Below are 19,815 nucleotides of genomic sequence, written 5' to 3' on the forward strand. Positions count from 1 at the left end.
AACATTTATTTGGTTGATTTAAACCCCTTACAAAGCAGTTTGCAGCAATGAATAGATACAGTGGATTATTTCCAATGTGAGTTCTGCTCAGAGTAGATCCACTGAAATTAATAGATATAACTAACTTATGTCCATTAACTTTAATGAGTCTACTCTGAGTTTTTTTAAAAATGGTTAAATGCAACCCAATACATTGACCAATGCAAACATTAAAAACTCAACTGGGGATGAACTATTAAAACAGCAGCAACAAACATGAAGCCAAATAAAGCCATCAATAAAAAGCAGAGTGGATTTAAAGGGGGGCGGGTTCGAAGCAATGCAGGAAGTTGGTCTAGATAACCCTTATGAACCCTTCCTATTCTACAGTTATATAATTCTATGATTCTAAAATTCACTTAAAAGACAACAGTGAGGGGCCCATTCACACTTCCCAAATAAGGGAAGTCCACAGCAGATAACGCCCTGTTTTTGTTCCCCTCCAGTCTCATGGTCCTTGGGCCTGGGCAGGTTCATATGCTTAGAAATGCTCAGTATTTCCTTTCTAGGGATGGAAGAGAAATATACAAATTTTTGAAGAATAGTCGTGTTTCACTTTGTGTATTGGTTCGAGGAATTGTCACATTAAAATACAAATGAAATTGAATTTCTCCTCCACCCCTCGTTACTTATTAGCCGTCTCAAGCTTTTTTGAAAAGCCAGCATATACAAAATATATATTTTTTGAAAAGCTAGACAAAATAAAAATCCAGTCCAAATCAAATGTATGAACAGCATGATCCTATATATGTCTACTGTACTGAGAAATCAGTGTCATTGAGTTCACTGGGGTTTGCTCCTAAGGAAAGGGGCATGGGGTTGCAGCCTGAAGTCCCAGTGATTTCAGTTGAAGTCATTTAAGCACACACCTTGCTCTTCCCTTTAGCTAGCGCAGTGGTAGGTAACCTCAGGCCTGCCAGGTCTGATGATCTGTCCATTGAGGTTCTCATCAGGCCACACTGTTCACAGGCACTGATCTATGCCTTCTGAGTTCACTTTTTACTGGCTGGCATTCATCTCTGAATTCTTTCTTGTCTGGATGGTGGATGGAAAAGATACTGGGAGTGAGCATTGAAAGCTCTGGTTTCTGTGTAGCATTACTGCACAAAGGTAGAACTCACATCCATTGATCTGCCTACTTTTGCCCCAGGCAAAATGCTCACTTTGTCTCTGACCTCACCTGCCAGAAAGTTGTCTGCAAGAGAAGGCAGCCTGTGGCCTGGAAATGGTTCCAAGTGCCTGAACTAGAGTGTATTCAGACAAAATATGTTTCACTAAGTATGTACTTTTTTTTTTTTTAAGGGCTGAGTTTATTTTCAAGGAAGGCATAGTATCCATTGGCTTTTGTTGGAGAAACTCTAGCAGTTGCCACTGTTCAACTCCCTTAATTACTCCATCCTTTAAAGCAGAATAAGAACAATTCAACCAAATGAAGAAGGCATCATATGAAGCTGAAGTACATCAAAGATGTACTTCTTGGGGAGAAAGAGGCCATGGCTTAGTGGGACAGCATTTGCTTTGCTTGCAGAAGGTCACAGGTTCAATACCTGGCATCTCCAGGTGGGCTGAGAAAGATTCCCTGTCTGAAACCCTGGGAAGCCCATGGTCAGTCATTGCTTAAAATATTGTGCTAGGTGGACCAGTAGACTGGCAACTTCCTATGTTCCTGTGCTTGTCTCTTGGGGGATTCCTAGAGATAATGACATGTGTCTCTTCTGACTCTTTGCCTTTTGAAAGGTTCTTCTCTGGCAAATGGAGGCCTGAATCTTCATAGCACTGTGAAAAGGAAGCTGGAAGGGGAGAAAGATTACGTCTTTGATAAGAGACTCAGGTACAGCGTGCGTCAAAACGAGAGCAACTGTCGGTTCAGAGACATTGTAGTACGCAAAGAAGATGGATTCACGCACATCCTCCTCTCCAGTCAAACCTCAGATAACAATGCACTGACTCCAGAGGTATGCAGGTGAACATCAAAGCAAAGGGGAGAGGCCCTGTAAAGTGGGAGGGTGATAGTAGCTAGAAAGCTAAAGCCAATCTTAACCTGAGTTTACCATTGTCTCCTCATCACCCATGAAGAAGCTCCCATTTCAGACTTCCGCTGTTGATGCTTGCAATATTTTTTAAATGAAAAAATAGAATCGGAGGCTGCAGATTTGTAGTCTGTACACAACATTTTTATTTTCCTCGGGGTTTGAATGGAGGCCACGGGAATTTAAGTGATGCTTGCATTATGAGTTGATGACTCCCCAACCCCATCATGTTCACATGGCGGCCAGTTGTGTAGGGTGGTGGTTCCTGATTGCATTCCCAAGTGGCAGGATATTGAGGCTTACTGATGAGGAAGGACCATAGCTCAGTAGCAGAGCACAGACTTTGGATGTCAAAGCTCCCAGGATCAATCCTTGACATCCCCAAGTAGGTCTGGGAATGTCCCCTTTCTGAAACCCTGTAGAACTGCTGCAAATCCATGTAGACAATGCTGAGCTTGGTGGACCAATGATTTGATGATACAAAGCACCTTCCTATGTTCCTTCCTATCATCTCTCAAGATATTTGAACTTTTGGCCATTCTCCAGGGTGAAATAAGTATCAAGAGCTTCCTGCTTTGTTTATTATTATTATCAATTTTTATTCCAAAAAAACCTATGGGTAAAAAGGTCACCTCAGAGTTAAGTGTATCATGTCACAAAAATACAAAGCTGCATACAGGTGGTACAATTCATAAAAATCTGGAGAATATTAAAAATTCCACTGGAATGACTCCTATTCCCATGGTTTGCCTACAGCCCTGATTACTGATCAGATGAGCCCCTAATCAAGGATCACTTCCCCCAAGCTCTTTGAATCTCCACTTCACATTCTGAAATAGCACAATATCCTTTGGGGCTTTGTTTTCTGAAGGCAGTGGCTTCTGCTGCTTTATCCTCAATTAATTAAAGGTGCCTCAGAACCTGGTAATTGCATTTCCATTCTTTGCCCGGGTTTAAAGCAAAAACAAAACCAGAGCAAATGTTTTGTCTAGCAGAAGACACAAGCAATGTAATGTGCTATCAGAATTGTTTCTTCCAGACAAGGCAATTTGAGGGGCACACTTTTATGAAGGCATTTGTCTCTGTTTCTTCTTCTTCTCTGGTGCTTCAGAGGTTGTTGGACTACAACTCCCATCATCCTTGGTCATTGTCCATGCTCTCTGGGGCTGATGGGACTGGATTCCTCATTCCAGTTTCTTAGGTCTTCTCTTTGTTGCTCCAGTCCATGACCACTTGTAAACATCAGCTTTCTTAACAATACCTTCAGAAATGGCTTTGAAAATAGATTTTTCAGGTGCTTCAACTGTTCCTAATTTCTCCTAATGAACACATTTTGTATGCATCTGACTAATATACACATTTTTGAAATGCAATTTCCCCTAATATAATGGATTTTTGTATGTTATCTTCACTAATATATGCATGTTCATATGGAGTTTGCCCTAGTTCATGCGCTTTTGTGCAAATATGTGGCTGGAGAACTGCATTGCAAAATTAAGAGAAGTGGAAATTTCAAAGAATGGCTGTGTTTCAGTTTATGTTTTTTTACAAAAGTACAATCAATCATCATTATTACTATTTATATGCTGCCTTTTTCCAGACAGCTTACAAAAAAACAGGCAGATTTGCCTTTAGATGCAAACTGAATTGAATTTCTCCCCCATTGCTATCTGAGAGTAAGGATGGATGGATTTGTTGATTTTGATTTCTCCTGGGACTTAGGTTCACAAATTCCCAATCTTAAGCTTGGCTTTTCCACATAAGTTTACATACATAGATAGATAGACTCCCCATCAGCCTTTTTTGTGTGCCGTTCTACCATTTCTCATACACACCTTTATGCAGTGTAATCCTATTTGCATGCAATTTGCCTAATATACACCATTTTGCATGTTATTTTAACTAATATATACAATGCACACTTTCCCCTAATATGCACTTTTTTTCGTTCAAGGGCTGCACCGTAAAATCATGGGAAGTGTGAATTTTAAAGGATTGCTGTGTTTCAGTTCATGTACTGTTTCGTAATGTGAATTATGAAAGTGCATGATAAAATTCAAGCCAAACCAGATTTTCCCCACATCCCTACCAGAGAGCAAGTTCCCTTGAACATGGTGGGTTTTGAGTATGCCTAATTTTGCCCTGTGAATACGCCTGAGCTGCTGATCATAGTAAGACAGGTTCCACTGTAGTAAGCATTCTATTAAAGATTGTTTGGTCAAGGGCCTCTTTGGTGTGATCTGACACCACTTTCAGAAGATAACGCAGGGCAGGCTAATTTCTGGTCAAACGAAATGCCGTGTGAAGCAGGCGGGAAAGAACTTTCAGCAGTAGTAATGATCCTGGGTGTGAGAACGTGTTTTTAAAACACACCCAGTAACTTGTTTATTTTATCAAGACAATTTATACCCTGCCCTTATGATGCAAAGCACAAGACAAGCAGTGGAAGTCACAGTGTGTAGCTGAAGCCAAATCATTCCTAAATCCTCATAAACTAAAAGCCTGTTGAAATTAGAAAACAGTTTCTGAGTGCTATATGAATAATCTTAAATGTGTAAGAAATCAAGGATATGAATTATTTCATCTTCCCAAAACAAAAAAAATTCCTTCCAGTAGCACCTTAAAGACCAACTAAGTTAGTTCTTGGTATGAGCTTTCGTGTGCATGCACACTTCTTCAGATACACACGAAAGCTCATACCATGCACACGAAAGCTCATACCAAGAACTAACTTAGTTGGTCTTTAAGGTGCTACTGGAAGGATTTTTTTTTGTTTTGACTATGGCAGACCAACACGGCTACCTATCTGTAACTTCATCTTCCCAAGGCTTTTAATGTTCTCTTCCTTACAGAATTAAAGTGTCAGCAGCCATGTTGGTGTACATAATAAAATTTACAATACACCTGATTCTCAGAAAGCTTTCCCAACCCTCTTTGATTCTCCCAAAGAAAGAGCCCCACTAACCAAGCTGGAAAGCTCATTTCTTGCCAAAGATGTATTCGTTTTATTGTCACTTGACTTCCATCACTATTTTTTTTTTTAGTTTCCTTTGCCAGTCTCTCCAAAGAGAATAGCCATACACTGTTGGCGATTCCAACAGTGCTATGCAGCTCATGACATGTACATTGAACGCATATTATTGAAAATCAATTATCTAGCACAGCATTTTCCCCTTGGCATATTACTTGCATGGGGGGGTACACTATGCAGTTACTGGGGAATGGGACCTAGTTGCATGGAAACTTCAGTACACAGAGAGGCTTTGTCAGTTCAGACATCTGTGCTCAGTACACTGATGCCAGGGGTTTTGTGCACTTAGAAGCTGAGATAGGGTTAGAGATGTATCCTTGATCCCATTCATACGATGAATGTGTCAAGGGGGTTCTATGCCAGGTAAAGTGATTTTACCACCTGTTTTAAATAAAGACAGCTGGCATGTTGCTAGATTTGTTCTTGCAGGCAGGCATGCACATACTCAACTGCTAGAAAGTACAGAATCTTCACATACAGAGGAAAGCCCACACTTACACAAAGTGCGGTACTCAGGAGGGACAGAAAAATGGGCATGATCCTGCTCTTCCTGCAGTGTGCATTGGGTTGTGGGTGTGGGTGCTATACTCTCAAAAGTTTCTCCAATTTGCAGCCATTTGCACACCTGCCCATGGCCCCCAAAAAGGTTGACCAAGCCCTGTTCCACACATTGAGTCTACACAGTCTTTTGAAAAGTCTGTACAGTTTCTGAAGGCATGAAAAGGAAAAATAGCTCTTCTGGGGCCCACACCACTGCACAACACCCTTGTGTGGTAATTTAGACAAGCTTTTCTGGAAGAAAAGCAGAGGTTGCAATTTAAAGGGTGGCAACATGAAGCCTTGAGAAGTCCGAAGCAAACCAATGACCTTAAATTTCCTTCCTCCTTATTTCGCTAGCAATACCTTTGCTTTTGAAAGTTGCAAAGCAACTTGTAAATAATGAGTGCAGAGCAGAGATAGCCAAAGTGGAGGCGTCCAGATGTTGTTAGGCTTCAACTCCCAACAGCAAACCCATCCATTGGCCAAAGTAGTATTGAATATATATATTTGAAACGTGCAGTTGTAGCTGAAACAATGTGAAGCTAGTGATCACTTTAGCTGTGTGTGTGTGTCAAAGAACTGTTCTTGTTTTTTTGGTCTTCACAGATCATGAAGGAGGTCCGGAGAGCACTGTGCAATGCATCAGCTGACGACAGTAAACTCCTGCTGCTCAGCGCAGTGGGTAGTGTCTTCTGCAGTGGCCTAGACTACTCCTATTTAATCGGCAGGTTATCTAACGATAGAAGAAAAGAAAGCACGAGGATCGCAGAAGCTATAAGGTGACTTTGTCTTCCCTCTGAGGCTCAGGAGTTGCCGTGCTTGGGGAAGAAGTCTTAAGATTTTTTTTATTTTAGTTTTTGTGGTCACTGTATATGTTTATGTGTTTCTTTGCTTAATAGGGTTGTTATTATTGAGTTGTTTCTTATTTTTATTTTGTATTTTTATATTGTGATTTTATCTTGTGAACCACCCTGAAAACTGTGAGTATGGGGCAGTATACTAATAATAATAATAATAATAATAATAATAATAATAATAATTCACTTATAATATACTAGCAGCCACTCTGAAGTTTTATTACAATTAAGCCTTGTATACGTTTTGTTAAAATAAATGAGCCAAACTATCACAAAGCCTCACGGCTTGGAAATCAGTGTAGGACAAACTAAAAAATTGTTGTTGTTGTCACTAGTTTTACCCAACTTTCACTCTAAGGCCCTAATGTGGGTTACAACATTGAAATACAATATATACATCAGATGGCACACATAATCAAGCCTGGATAGTGGACTTCGGTCAGGGACAGGGAAGCCTCCAGAAGTTTGTTGGACTACAACTCCCATCATTCCTGTCTGTTGGCCATGCTCACAGGGGCTAATGAGATCTGGAGTCCAGCAATGTCTGGACAGCCACCAGTTCCCCATTCCTGGCTTGGGCTGTGATCCTTGGCAGGAGATGTTACAAGTGCATCCCCATTTTCATCTGGGAAAATTGAAAGCGTTGAGCTCACCTGGAGATCACCAACATAAAGTACAAGCCCTGTTTTGATTGTAGCTTTCCTTCCTTCTGGCATGTCAGATATTGCCTCAGGGACTTCAGCATATTCATAAATTTCAGCACTCATGATGATTCCTAGCATGGCAGCCTTGCTTGATTAAAACAGGATTGTGCAGTATGGCTGAGCCTAACAAAGGAGGTGTGCTGCTCTTTTCCTTAGAAGTAAAATGACCTCATTTGCATGTAAATGGACTACCAGTGCTAAAATGTGGCCTTCCTTTAATAAGTGTCATATTATTTTTAATAGAAATCTGCCTAGTGTGAAGCACGTTCCTTAAATCTGTTGCCAAACATGCTCCTTCCTGTTTGGAGCCCGATCCCAATCTGTTGCCAATTAGTGCCCATGCAATCATGACCCATTTGTGCCAATTAAGTTTCTGGCTCGGTGTTGCGTTTGGGAAGGTCTGTAGCTCAGGGGCAGAGGACATGGTTTGCATGCTAAAGGTCCCAGCTCCAACCTCTGACCGCTCCAGGTAGGACTGGCTAGGGCTCCTACCGGAAATCCCAGACAGTTGCTGCTTGTCAGAATAGACAATACTGAGCTACATGGACTCAGTATAAGGTATCTTCCAATGTGCTTGAAAGAACTTAGTTTGTAGTGTACCAAAAAAATTGCAAAGGAAATTTCCACTCAAATCGGGGTGATTTCAGAAGTTGCACGGGCATTTTAAAGTTTCAGGAGGCTACAGTGTCATAAAGCAGGGGTGGGAAGCTTTGCTCATCTCAAGGGCCGCATTCCTTTCTGAGAAACCTTTCAGGGGCCACATGCCATGGGTTAGAGGCAAAAGTGAGCAGAATTTGGCCTTTGGTACAGCAAATTAGTTTCTTCACATGCAAGCCCATCCCTCTCTATCCTCCTGTCTAGACAAGCAAGAAGCATGATAAGAGTTCAGGAATACATTCCAGCCAGGAAGGAACCTTGCCAGGAGAGTGCACAGAATGGCTGCTGAGGGATGTGGCTCAGAGGAGAGGACAGCCTAAGGAGTGTTATGGGGGTTGCATTTGGACCCCCCAAACCTGAAGTTCCCCATCACAAAGCCATCACATCCACGTATCTCAGGACCATCTGTTTTAAAGCATATTTGGGTGTTTCTCGTTTAAGGCATAGAATCATAGAATCAAAGCACTGTAGAGGGACCTCAAGGTTCATCTATGCGGGAATCACAACTGAGGAATCCCTAGCAGTGAATTAAATGCCCATGCAACATTTTACAAATTAAAGGCAGTCAGTCAGCCTGTTTGAAGGAGAGTGACAGCTGAGCCAGCACTGAATTCACTGGCATGTGTGCACCACTTGTTCAAGTGGCAAAGCGGGCCAGATGTGTAGGGCTCGCATTGCAGCTGAAAGATGCCTTTCTTCACCCTCCGTAGACATCAGGAAACCACCCCAAGCCAAAATGGGTGGGGAAGGGCTGCAGTCCAGCAGGCAGGGCATCTGCTTGGCATGTTGAAGGTGAATCAGTAAAAACAATGCTGAGTTAGATGGATCAAGGGTGTGTCCCAGTATAAGCCAACTTCTTAGGTGTACTTGCTGCTCCGAGGAGCTATAGATCAGCAGGTAGCACATCTGCTTTCCACACAGAAGGTTCCAGGTTCAGTCTGTGGCATCTCCAGGTAGGGCTGGGGAAAAGGCTTCTGCCTGAAACCTTGGGGAGCCACTATCTGTCGGCATGGACAGTTCTGAGCCAGATGGATCAATGGCCAGACCCATTGATAGCTTCCTGTGCTCCTATAGGTTGCAAAGGTGAATCCATTTTCAGAGGGAATAGGCATCAGTGATAGGGAGTGGCTGCCTCCAATGGGCTTTATTTGTGAGGTTCTCTTAAGTTATCTGGCTTCCTTGCCAAAGGTTTCACTCCAATCCAGCAAGGTCATTCTCAAGTTTGTTTCCTTTTATTGCATCACTATATATTGTAATCATATATATATTACACGCACATTAACACAGAAGGTTTCCAAGCAGGGCACAGCATGCAGAAAAGGGAACAAAAATGCAAAATAACAGAGGTTCTGCACTAAAAAGTGTTCTCAGAATTGCCAGCAATTTCCGGTAATTTCCCGATGGGATGATTGACATTTTTTGGAATGTGATTAATAACAGTTCTCCTCCTTCTCTAAAACTGCAGGGATTTTGTCAAAGCTTTTATCCAGTTTAAGAAGCCAATCGTGGTTGCGATCAATGGACCTGCTCTCGGCTTGGGGGCTTCCATTTTGCCGCTCTGCGACATCGTCTGGGCGAGTGAAAAGGCCTGGTTTCAGACACCTTATGCAACTATTCGTCTCACTCCAGCCGGCTGCTCTTCGTACACGTTCCCACAGATACTGGGTGTTGCTCTGGTAAGTCTGCTTCCTGAATGATTTCGGTGGTCCAAATCCAGGCAAATGGCTTGGATCTAAAAGTGCCCCTCTGCAGGCACAAAGCCTCATTATCAGCTCATAGAGAGACCACTTCTGACTTGACGGAAGAGGACTGCACAAGGAAAGTGAGCTGAATCCAGAGTTTCTCTTCTGTTGAGACAAATCCTCATTCAACCATATGTGCAATGTTGTTTCCTATTTCTTCCCCTGCATCCCATACCTTTATGGTTTTAACTCACTTAATGCAAACCGAGTCCTTACGCTTTTTCAGCCTGAGGTCAGCATCCCCTCATAGCCAAACTGGCCAGTGTTGGCTATGGGGCTGAGGCGAAAGTGGGCGGAGCAAGACCTGTGACTCTTACCTTTGTACCAGAGGCTACATTCCAGCCATGCAGATGTCCGAGGAGGATCTACACACACATTTCAGCGTCTTGACTCAGCTATGTTTAATTGCAGGCAAATGAAATGTTGTTCTGTGGAAGGAAGCTGACGGCACAAGAAGCCTGCAGCAGAGGACTCGTCTCCCAGGTTTTCTGGCCCACAACGTTCGGGCAAGAAGTGATGTTGAGGGTGAAGGAAATGGCATCCTGCAGTGCAGTGGTAAGAAACGGGCAGTCGCTGGGATTGGCTGAGGCATGACAATGTTCATTTTTGGAAACGAAACTCACAAACTGATATAGCAGTGTGGAGACATGGATTCAAGCTTGGAAATATAAGAAACCGAAACTGATAGGTTTGCCCATTCGTATAAAAGCATCAGCTACAATAACTTAAAAAAAATAAAATTACTGGTTTTTCCATGTATATATCCTCTAACAATATTTCTCTAACAATTTTCCATATTTCCCCCCTTCCTCCCTGGACTTTCCTCATATTCCCATTTTGTTTTATTTCCATATTACTCACCCTGTGTGTTGCTTCCCAAAATTTTCCCCATACATATAATCTTACTTTTTGTTATATACAATTGTCTTTGTTTATTCAAACCCTGCCAGTGAGTCCAATTCTTTATGTTGCTTCTTTATATATGCTGTAAATGGTTCCCATTCTCTTTTAAAGCCTTTGTTATCCTTTTCATGTAATTTATCTGTTAATTTTGCTAGTTCTGCATATTCCAGAAGTTTCCCTTGCCATTGTTCTTTTGTTGGTATTTCTTCTGTCTCCCAAGCTTGGGCTAATATAATTCTTGCCACTGTTGTTGCATACATAAATAATTTCCAATTTTCTTTTTTTAAATCTTGATCTAAAATTCCTAGGAGGAATGCTTCTGGTTTCTTAACAAAAGTCTTTTTAAACATTTTTTTCAATTCATTATATATCATTTCCCAATAATTTCTAACCCTTTTGCATTCCCACCACATATGATAAAATGTACCATCTTTTTCTTTACATTTCCAACAGGTTTTAGATCCCTTTTTATACATTTTGCCACTTTCTCTGGCGTAATATACCATCTATACATCATTTTCATATAATTCTCTTTCAATAAGATAAAATCTGTAATTTTTAAATTCACCTTCCACATCTTTTCCCAGTCTTCCAGTTGTATATTATGACCTAAATCCTGAGCCCACTTTATTTGTGCTGACTTTACCATTTCATCCAGTGTTTCCCCATATAACAGGAGATTATACATTTTTTTAAAGTAATTTCGTATCACTACAATATCCTTAGGGGCTACCTGGCTTGCTCTATTTCTTGGCCTGAAGGGAATAGTTAAGACTTCTTTTATGTATTTACTTTAAAAGCTAATCTCATCTCTTCCAGAAACTTCCAGTAATCAGGATTGTTGGGAATTATTATTATTATTATTATTATTATTATTATTATTATTATTTAATATACTGTAAGCCACCCTGTGATCTTCAGGTGAAGGGCAGTATATACATTTTAACAACAACAAAAACGTAATTAATATGCAGTGCTTTGAGGACTCTAAAAAGCTACATAAAAATATTTTGTTATTCTTGTTGCTGCAATCTTGGGGTGCTTTTTAGGGAAAGCTGGCAAGGAGGCATAATCCTTTACCTGGGACATTTTATTCAGGGATGGGGAGCCATGTTTGTCTAAGGACTGCATTATCTTCTATGTAATCCGGGGGGAGATGACATGTCATTGGTGGGCGAAGGCAAGGGCAAAAGTGGGCAGAGCAAGAAGTGTAAATTTGAGCTTTGTACAGTAGGCTAGTTTCTACAGACATTCCTCTTTCTATTCGCAATCCAGGCAAGCAAAGAGGCATTATCAGAGTTCAAGGGCACGTTTCAGCCAGACAAAAGGAGAGGGTGTGAAGCAGGGTGGGTGACAGGTGTTGCTTGAGTGGGTGGATGGCATGGGGAGATCCTCAAGGGCCAAACAGAGAAATTTGGGGAGCCTGTGGGTTGACTCTTAGGTCCAGCAATAAGCTTGGGTTGGTAAACAGTTGAGTGAACTGGTGGATAGGAGTAGTGTTAAGCACTCTCCCTTCTGCCCACCAGTTTTCCCCTGCAAATTTCTTCTCCACCCCTGGAGCGGGGAACATGTTTTCCATGTTGTCTGGCAAACATATGACAAACCCAACTTCATCAGAACAAAAAAACCATTTGTTCCTCCATCCTGTTTCCAACAGGCGCCAACCAGATCCTTCTGAGAATCATCTTTGCTAAGCTTGCTTTTTAAAATTTGGATACCTAAATCTGCCTTATAATGAGCCAGACCATTATTCTATGTAGCCCAGTGCTGCTTATGGAAACATTGTGGGGCTCATGGTGTCACAGGTACTAGCCAATCAAGGCTATAAGCTTCTGCTGCATACTCAGTTTCTCAGAGATCCACTTCAAAGAGGAAATCGTTCATTTGCACACACTACATTTGCACAGCCTACATATGCACAGTAAAAGTTCTTCAAGAGTAGTCCTGATTTTCAAATAATGTGTCATGTGTGGGATCTGATTTTCAACCCAAAGAAAAATAGAATATTTTTCTCACCTTTTATAATAAAAGATTGTAGCTCTGCCACACACTTCTCCAGCAAAGACAGAGCAGGTGCTTGTTTCAGAGGAAAGGTTTGGAGACACAGCGAGGCACTTTTAATTAAATGAATTGCAGATAACATCTCACGTGGCATGAGAAACCACAAAGAAGCGCAGACTGAAAAGGCACTGAAGTTCTTGCGGATTGTGCCGATAAGCACATAAATTGATCTGACAATGCCCCCAGCCGGATCCTGCATTCCCCATTGTTGTTTCCATTGTTATCCTTGTTTCTGATTTCATAAGAAGATGAAATGTAGCTATGCACATAAGGAAGCCTGTAAAACAAGGATGGGGAGCATCAGGCCTGTATTTCTGACCCTCAGGACCAGGGCCGGCCCAAGACATTTTGCCACTTGAGGCAAAAGAGAAAATGGTGCTCTGCCACCACTGTCTCTGCTGCTGCCGCCTCCTGAGGCAACTGGGGGCAGCCTGGGGAAGCCCCAGCGCACTGAAGGCAACAAGAGAAGCAAAAAATGAGGTCAGAAAGGAGCAGGCAGTTGCAGCCTCACTCTTCCCAGGCAGTGGCTGTGGGCAAAAAGCACAGGAAAAGTCCGGTAGCATGGTCCTCAGGGGCCCAGATTTGCCACCCCTCCCAGCTGCCCCGAACCTGCCACCTGAGGCAACTGAGGCTACCCCTCACTTGCCTGGGTAGAGGAATGTGTGTAGTACATGTGTAGAAATGTCTGGCTTTGCATGGCAGGAAGGCAACCTGTTGTACAAAGGTACAGTGGTACCTCGGGTTACATACGCTTCAGGTTACATACGCTTCAGGTTACAGACTCCACTAAACCAGAAATAGTACCTCAGGTTAAGAACTTTGCTTCAGGATGAGAACAGAAATCACACGGCGGCAGCGAGAGGCCCCATTAGGTAAAGTGGTACCTCAGGTTAAGAACAGTTTCAGGTTAAGAACGGACCTCAGGAACGAATTAAGTTCTTAACCCGAGGTACCACTGTATATCATCCTCACAGCTCTACTCACTTTTTTTCTCAGGCTCCACCCATGGCTGGCCTGCAGCCCCAGAAGGCTGCCCATGAGGGGAGCATGGCCTTCAGAATAAAAAAGCTCCCATCCCCACTGTAACAGAAGAAGAAAGAGTGGTCAGGCGGAGAGTCACAAGCGAAGGTTACAGTGCTCAATGAGCAACCTTCCAGGGGCCACATGCCAAAACTGGCTGGGACCAGAGGCAGAAATTGAGCAGAGCAACGGGTGTGCCTCTTACTTTGATATCTTAGGCTACATTCCACCCCCAACAAAAGACAGAGGCTTCTACACATACATCTCTCCATCCAGGCATTATTGCATTTCAAGGACACACTGCATCCAATAAATAGCACGTGGAGAAGGTACAGAGTATGGCTAGTGAGGGTTGTGGCATGGAGAGAGAGGTCTGAGGGCTGGATAGAGAGGCTTTGAGGGCCACATTCTACCCTGAGGCCTGAGACTCCCCACCCTTGGTCTATCACATAAAAGTCTGCCAGAACAAAAAGTAATTCAGTGGAAAACATTGCATAAAGAGGCCGACTGCACATCATGGGGCCAGGTGCTCCATAATCTGGCTTTAGCCATTGAGAAGACCTTTTCTCTTGTCCCATCCAGACATTCTTCCACCAAAGGTGAGACACAGATAAGGGTCTCACCTTCTGGTCAGAGTCCAGAGACCTTCCAAGCTGTATAGGAAAAAAGGCATCATCTTAGCTGTTTCATCCTTTCTCCAACCATCTCTTGTCACCCCATTACCCCACCATCCAACTACAGTACTTGGGAAATGAATGTGTTAGATTTTGAACCTTTCTTGCCTCTTCTCTGGAGTTGTTTGTTTCACTAACTTTCAGACATTTGGTTCCTCCTAAACTCCTGATCTGGCTGCCCTCTTGCGTAGTGACACTGGCCTCACTCATAATGGGTTTTATAGAGTTTCTACCTCAGGAGCACCTACTAACACTTTTGCAGCTGCGTTCTGGGCCAGCTGATGTTTCCAAAGAGTGAATAAATTGAAATGATGAAATGGGCTTCTTAACAATTTCTTTTCTTAGGTACTGGAAGAATCTAAATGCCTGGTCCGGAGCTTCCTTAAATCTGGCCTTGAAGATGTGAATGAGAAAGAATGTCAGATGTTAAAACAGCTCTGGAGTTCTTCCAAAGGACTAGATTCATTGTTCAGCTATCTGCAAGACAAAATATACGAAGTCTGACATCCTTGCGCAACTCTGAAAGAGCAGGGAGGAAGAATGTTCCAAGAGAAAAGCGATTTCAGGCGTCACCAGGGTTTGAGAAAATAATATAAAAATCAAACCCAGACCCAGCAAATCCTTCAGAGGAATTTGTGATAGTGTATCTAACATACCTATGGTTGTGTCAGTTTCCTTGTGAGTTAAATAGAGAAGTTCAGTGGCTGTTCCTAGCAGGTTTGATTATTGTTCGACAAAGGAAGAGACAGATGTATTAAGAACTGCATCTCAATGTACACTTGCCTAGAGAGAAGTGTACATTGCATGTGCTAGAAAGCACAAGTGTACCAAATCAAGGCATACTGCAAAAATCAATTGTTGTCTCTTTTTTAAAATTTAATTTATTCTTGCTACTGTAAGCAACTTATCTTTGCGTTGACCTAAGTGGCTCAATTTAGAATTTGGGCCAAAGCTACGCTTTCAGGGCCCACTTTAGAAATATTTTAATAATTTTGTTTTGTTCGTTGAAAGAATAACCATGGAAAAAAATTAAAAGGGGAGAGTATAATTTATATGTATGATGTAAAAAAAAAAATTTTGGAGAAAAGAAAAAGAACCTACTTGGATTTGTGTTTTCCCCGCTCTGTTTGTGAATTTATTTAATTTATTTATTTGTGTCATGCTCTGTGTATGTGTGTGTGTGTGTGTGTGTGTGTGTGTGCGTGCACATACATACACATTTGATTGTTCGTCTAGTTAATATATTATTATCATTTTCAGATTTCCCCGGATTGGACAACTGTTTTGCACGAGTACACAAGCTCTGTGGTTTACAGTAAACGAATTGAGCTGTGCGTACAATAAAAACAAGATAAAGCAGGAATGCTGTAGGGCATTAAAAAGCAGCAGAGAGTAGACATCATTTTAGATACCTTAAGAAAACCAATCAAATGCCGAAGCTGTGAGTTTTACACAAGTCTCCTCCTGACAACTTGAGGCATGGGTAGCAGGTGCTACATTTAAAAGAAAAGCTAATATGTTTACTATTTTTTTATTAGCTCAACATTAATAACAGGGTGAATGGTGCCTAACATGTGGCGCTAACAAAGGATTAAGATTCCTTTGTGCTATGAAACTTAGAACCTTACCTTCATGAGCCTCCTTCCTCAGATGTGATGTAGTATATTTTGGGAAACGTTGAGAGAGGCCAGCAAGAAGCTGCTAGAGGATCATGAATTAGATGGGGAAAGGCTTTCATACTTCTTTCATTCTCCAGCCCTCGGTGGCCAGACTCTCCACAGGTTTCCCTCAGGACAGTCTATTAGAATGTGACCCTAATGAATAGATTCTTCCATTTTGCATCAGTTTATTATGTGTTTGAAGTCTCTGGAAAAATACCAGAAGGAAAGCGTTCTTCAGATTAAGCAAAGAAGCTGGCAAGTCCAATCAAGATAAAAGGTGTGGGCTGTTCTAGTGCTTTGTATGGCGGCTCTGCATCTTCCGACTACTCTAAAAAATTATTGTTCTCTTAAGATGGCAAAAAAAGGGGGGGAAAGGAATCCTGGGAACAGACTGAGGGTTCACATTATCTCTCAGATTTCATGGAATACAGAGATTGACTTCCACAATTTCCCTATCTGTCTGTCTGTCTGTCTAGTTTGCTGCCCTTTCAAGGTTAAGTAGAACACACTTTCCATTTCTTTTTACTTTTCAGAGGTTCCAAATTAGACTACTGGGCTTGGATTTTTTGTTGTTGTTGTTGTTGTTCCGTTTTTTGCTTCATATTTGGCAAAGCTCCACCTTCTAGTTAGAGCACATGCACGGGAATCTGCTTACAAATCAATGCAGAGTCTGGCTTCTTGTTCAGATTTGTCTAAATATTTTTGGAAAGCAATATTCAAGGTAGCTTGTGGAATGCTTGTTACCCACAAGTGTTAGAAGCCAAGGCCGCATTCCTCAGTCAAGGGCTGATGCCTCCCTTATTCTGAGCCGTGAACCGTCTTAACAAACCCACGAATCATTTTCATCCAGTTGACTTCCATAGAGTCAATGTGTGAACTGGAGTCATATCCTTGAATGTACACTTGCAGGGCAAATAATTGTATTGAAATATATGGGGAAACATCTTTCAAAAACATGCTTTCATGTCTCTAAACAAGTGATGCAACCCCAAATGATGTGTTAGACATTTTAACGAACCAGTGGAAAGTCCTTGCAGCATGGGAAAATGATTGCTCTGTGTAGACTCTTGGGAGTGCAACATTTTGGGTTTTGAACAACAGTTTTTCTTAATGTATCTGATTTTTCAACATTGTTTCTTCAACAGCATTTTCAAAACCATCTCATTTGCCTGGGCAAATTAATAGCTGAACAAAACTGAGTACCATTTCTTCATAAAAATTAACTCTGAAAGCTCTAAAGCTTTCAAAAAAAAAGAATCATGTTTAGGTGGTTAATTTAATTTCCATTTAATTTTTTAAAGAAAAATGGGCAGTGATTATTTTTTAATACACTTCCTTATTTTGTTTTCTCTTTCTATTGTCACTGGGTATTCAGCTGTATAGGTATACTGTATATATTAGACCGAATACTTTTATGAATATTCACAGTATTTAATTAAAAAATACATGCAAATTTGTTGTTAAGTATGTTATATTATTTCATGTAAATTGTTTTGTACAAATCTTTAAGGATTGGCAGTTTTTGCATTTGTAGATACGGTAAAATGAAACAATTTATTTCTGTGTGTTTCTCTTGCATGTACATTTTCGCTGTACATAAAGTGTGGCTTTAGTTGGGTAACCTTCTGTTTCAATGAATAAGCTGTCCAACTTTAATAAGTATATATTTTCAAAAATATAAACTTTTATATTTCCGTGGTAGATTAGGGTAAGCGTTTTAGGCAATCTTTTTCCACAATGGTTAACCATTATTTTAATCTCAAGCATCCTGGGGTTGGTGCCAATTGTTTTCCTCTTAGAATTCTAATACACACTTTTACACTTATATATGCAGGCAGGGTGTTGTTTTATTATTTCTTTTGTTTTTTCCCCAACCTTGAAATAACAGAGTTTAAGGTACAATTTGTAAATTTAGTGCATTTGAGAATAAGCCTTACCACTAGGTTGAATCAAACGTTGTTAACTGCATAAGTAAGATGGAGGGTCCAGTTAGATGTGATGGCAACAGACCCATGTTGTAGAACATTTATTCTTCTTGTTATAGTTGCCATCATGCAGATATAAAAATAGAGGATGGGGAAAACTTCATGCCGGCCACCTTTCTTCACACATCTTTTTCCCCACTTAAACTCCCCCCTCCGCTCAAATTGCCTCCTCCTATCCAGACTCTAAAACCAGGTATAAACTCTCTAGAGGGGCAAGTTGCTAGGGAGAGGTGGTTCTCAGGATAGGAAACACAGAGACAGAGAAAGTGTTCAGTACAACCTACCTTCTAAGGAATGTGTTATGTCATCATCATGTCTAATTAGATCTGAAGAAATTTCCTCTAACACCCCCCCCCCCCCCGTTGAAGCATTCAGACATTTGGCAAATTTAGAATGCAAGGCCTTAATTTTTTTCCTTGTGATATGGATTAATACGGGTTGTTTCTTTCAAACAACATAGTTAGGCTTGTCGGTGTGGGTATTGTTTGATATAAACTCTGCATATTGTCCGCCCAGCCACATTACTCAATCTCAGGCTCTCTCTTTTTTCGGTGGCTGGGTCTATAAAAGTCAAATCTGACTGAAGCCAACTCTCTTTAGGAGGCACTAAAGAAGTTTACATAAGGGACTTACAGACAATCTTAATCGTAGTGCATCTAAGTACTCCGTTTCCTGGATGTGTTATCTCTGTCTACCCAATTAACTGTATGTTTTTAAGCCATACTTAAATCTCTTTGCCACTACTTTAAATACCACACGGGAATTTAATTGCTAATTCACTGACATTGTCAACAGGATTTTAACTTCTAGGGAATAATATATATAAATATATATGTATCTTCCATTAAAAAAATAAGGACCAAAGAGTTATCAATTATCCTAATGAATGAAGTTAAAAAACGAAGCAGTTTATCTGTACAGCAAAGGGTCGTCTGTTGATTCCCTTTCAACATGCATTTTGTATCATTCATTTCAGGGATAGAAAAAGGGCAGGATAGCCATTGTGGGTCTATCTGCTTTTAACATGTTGGAACATGAAAGATAGCCAGTAAATGATGGAGTGCCTATTGGTAAGGCTTATTACCAAACTTTGGAGATAAAGCAAATAACCAAAAAAAAAAAAAAAGCAGAATTGCAAATTTAATCTGTGAAGATTGTTTGATTTCTAATGAGTGTCTTGCACAAAGAAATTAAAACATTTTCTGATTAGGCCCATAAGTTATTTTGTTGTCCAAATAGCATAGAATAAGATGGGAACAGTTTCCAATATTTGTGATGAAGGAGAGTGCACAGTATATAACAAATATGAGGGTATAGGGCACCCCTTAACCACAGTGTTGTAAATAATATTTTAGAAGCTAGTTCAGTACTAGTTTCTTCTGATTTATCAAATATTGACTGTCTAGATCAAATTGTACACAATATATTTGTCAATGGTCCTGTAAACTAGTGTATGAACACATTTTTCTGGGTGCCTTAGAAGTTGTATTTTTCATGTGTGTTAATATGCAGTATTTATACATTGTGAGAAGCTGCTTTGAATAAAAACATTGAAACTTCCATTTTCTGACTTCGGGGTTATAAAAATGGTCATGGTGAGTTTTGCCAAGGAGTGTCAACGTGTATATCCATTACTGCCAACATCAAACATAAGGGGAAGGTGCATGCCAGATTTTCCAAGCAGTCACAGGAGGTTCTTCACTCGTGATACAGGCCTGACATCATCACCTGGCGACCTAGGCAAATTGCTCCAGCAGGGCCTACCAGCACTAACCTCTGCCCCTCAACGTTAGACAGTTGGGTTTGTGAGCCTTCCTTTTCATATCCCCAGTGTCCTGGCATGACACTAGGTAAGACACTTTGGGGCATTGCGATTAATCAAGATACTGATCACTGCACTCGGCAGAAGAG

The 19,815-nt window shown here is 41.1% G+C and overlaps 1 protein-coding gene across 1 annotated transcript in view; it reads left to right on the plus strand.

Moving 5' to 3' along the window:
- The window catches only part of CDYL2 (chromodomain Y like 2), a 69,985-nt gene extending 50,521 nt beyond the window's left edge, over nucleotides 1-19,464 (plus strand). Inside the window, exons 3-7 of the mRNA XM_083752074.1 lie at nucleotides 1,777-1,994; nucleotides 6,247-6,419; nucleotides 9,324-9,534; nucleotides 10,012-10,155; nucleotides 14,604-19,464. Coding sequence (XP_083608200.1) covers nucleotides 1,777-1,994; nucleotides 6,247-6,419; nucleotides 9,324-9,534; nucleotides 10,012-10,155; nucleotides 14,604-14,762 — 905 coding nt within the window. The 3' untranslated portion in view covers nucleotides 14,763-19,464. The remainder of the gene's footprint in view (nucleotides 1-1,776; nucleotides 1,995-6,246; nucleotides 6,420-9,323; nucleotides 9,535-10,011; nucleotides 10,156-14,603) is intronic.
- Nucleotides 19,465-19,815: the final 351 nt, after the last annotated feature.

The sequence above is a fragment of the Podarcis gaigeae genome (genome assembly GCF_964106915.1).
Source record: "Podarcis gaigeae genome assembly, chromosome: 8".
NCBI lineage: Eukaryota > Metazoa > Chordata > Lepidosauria > Squamata > Lacertidae > Podarcis > Podarcis gaigeae.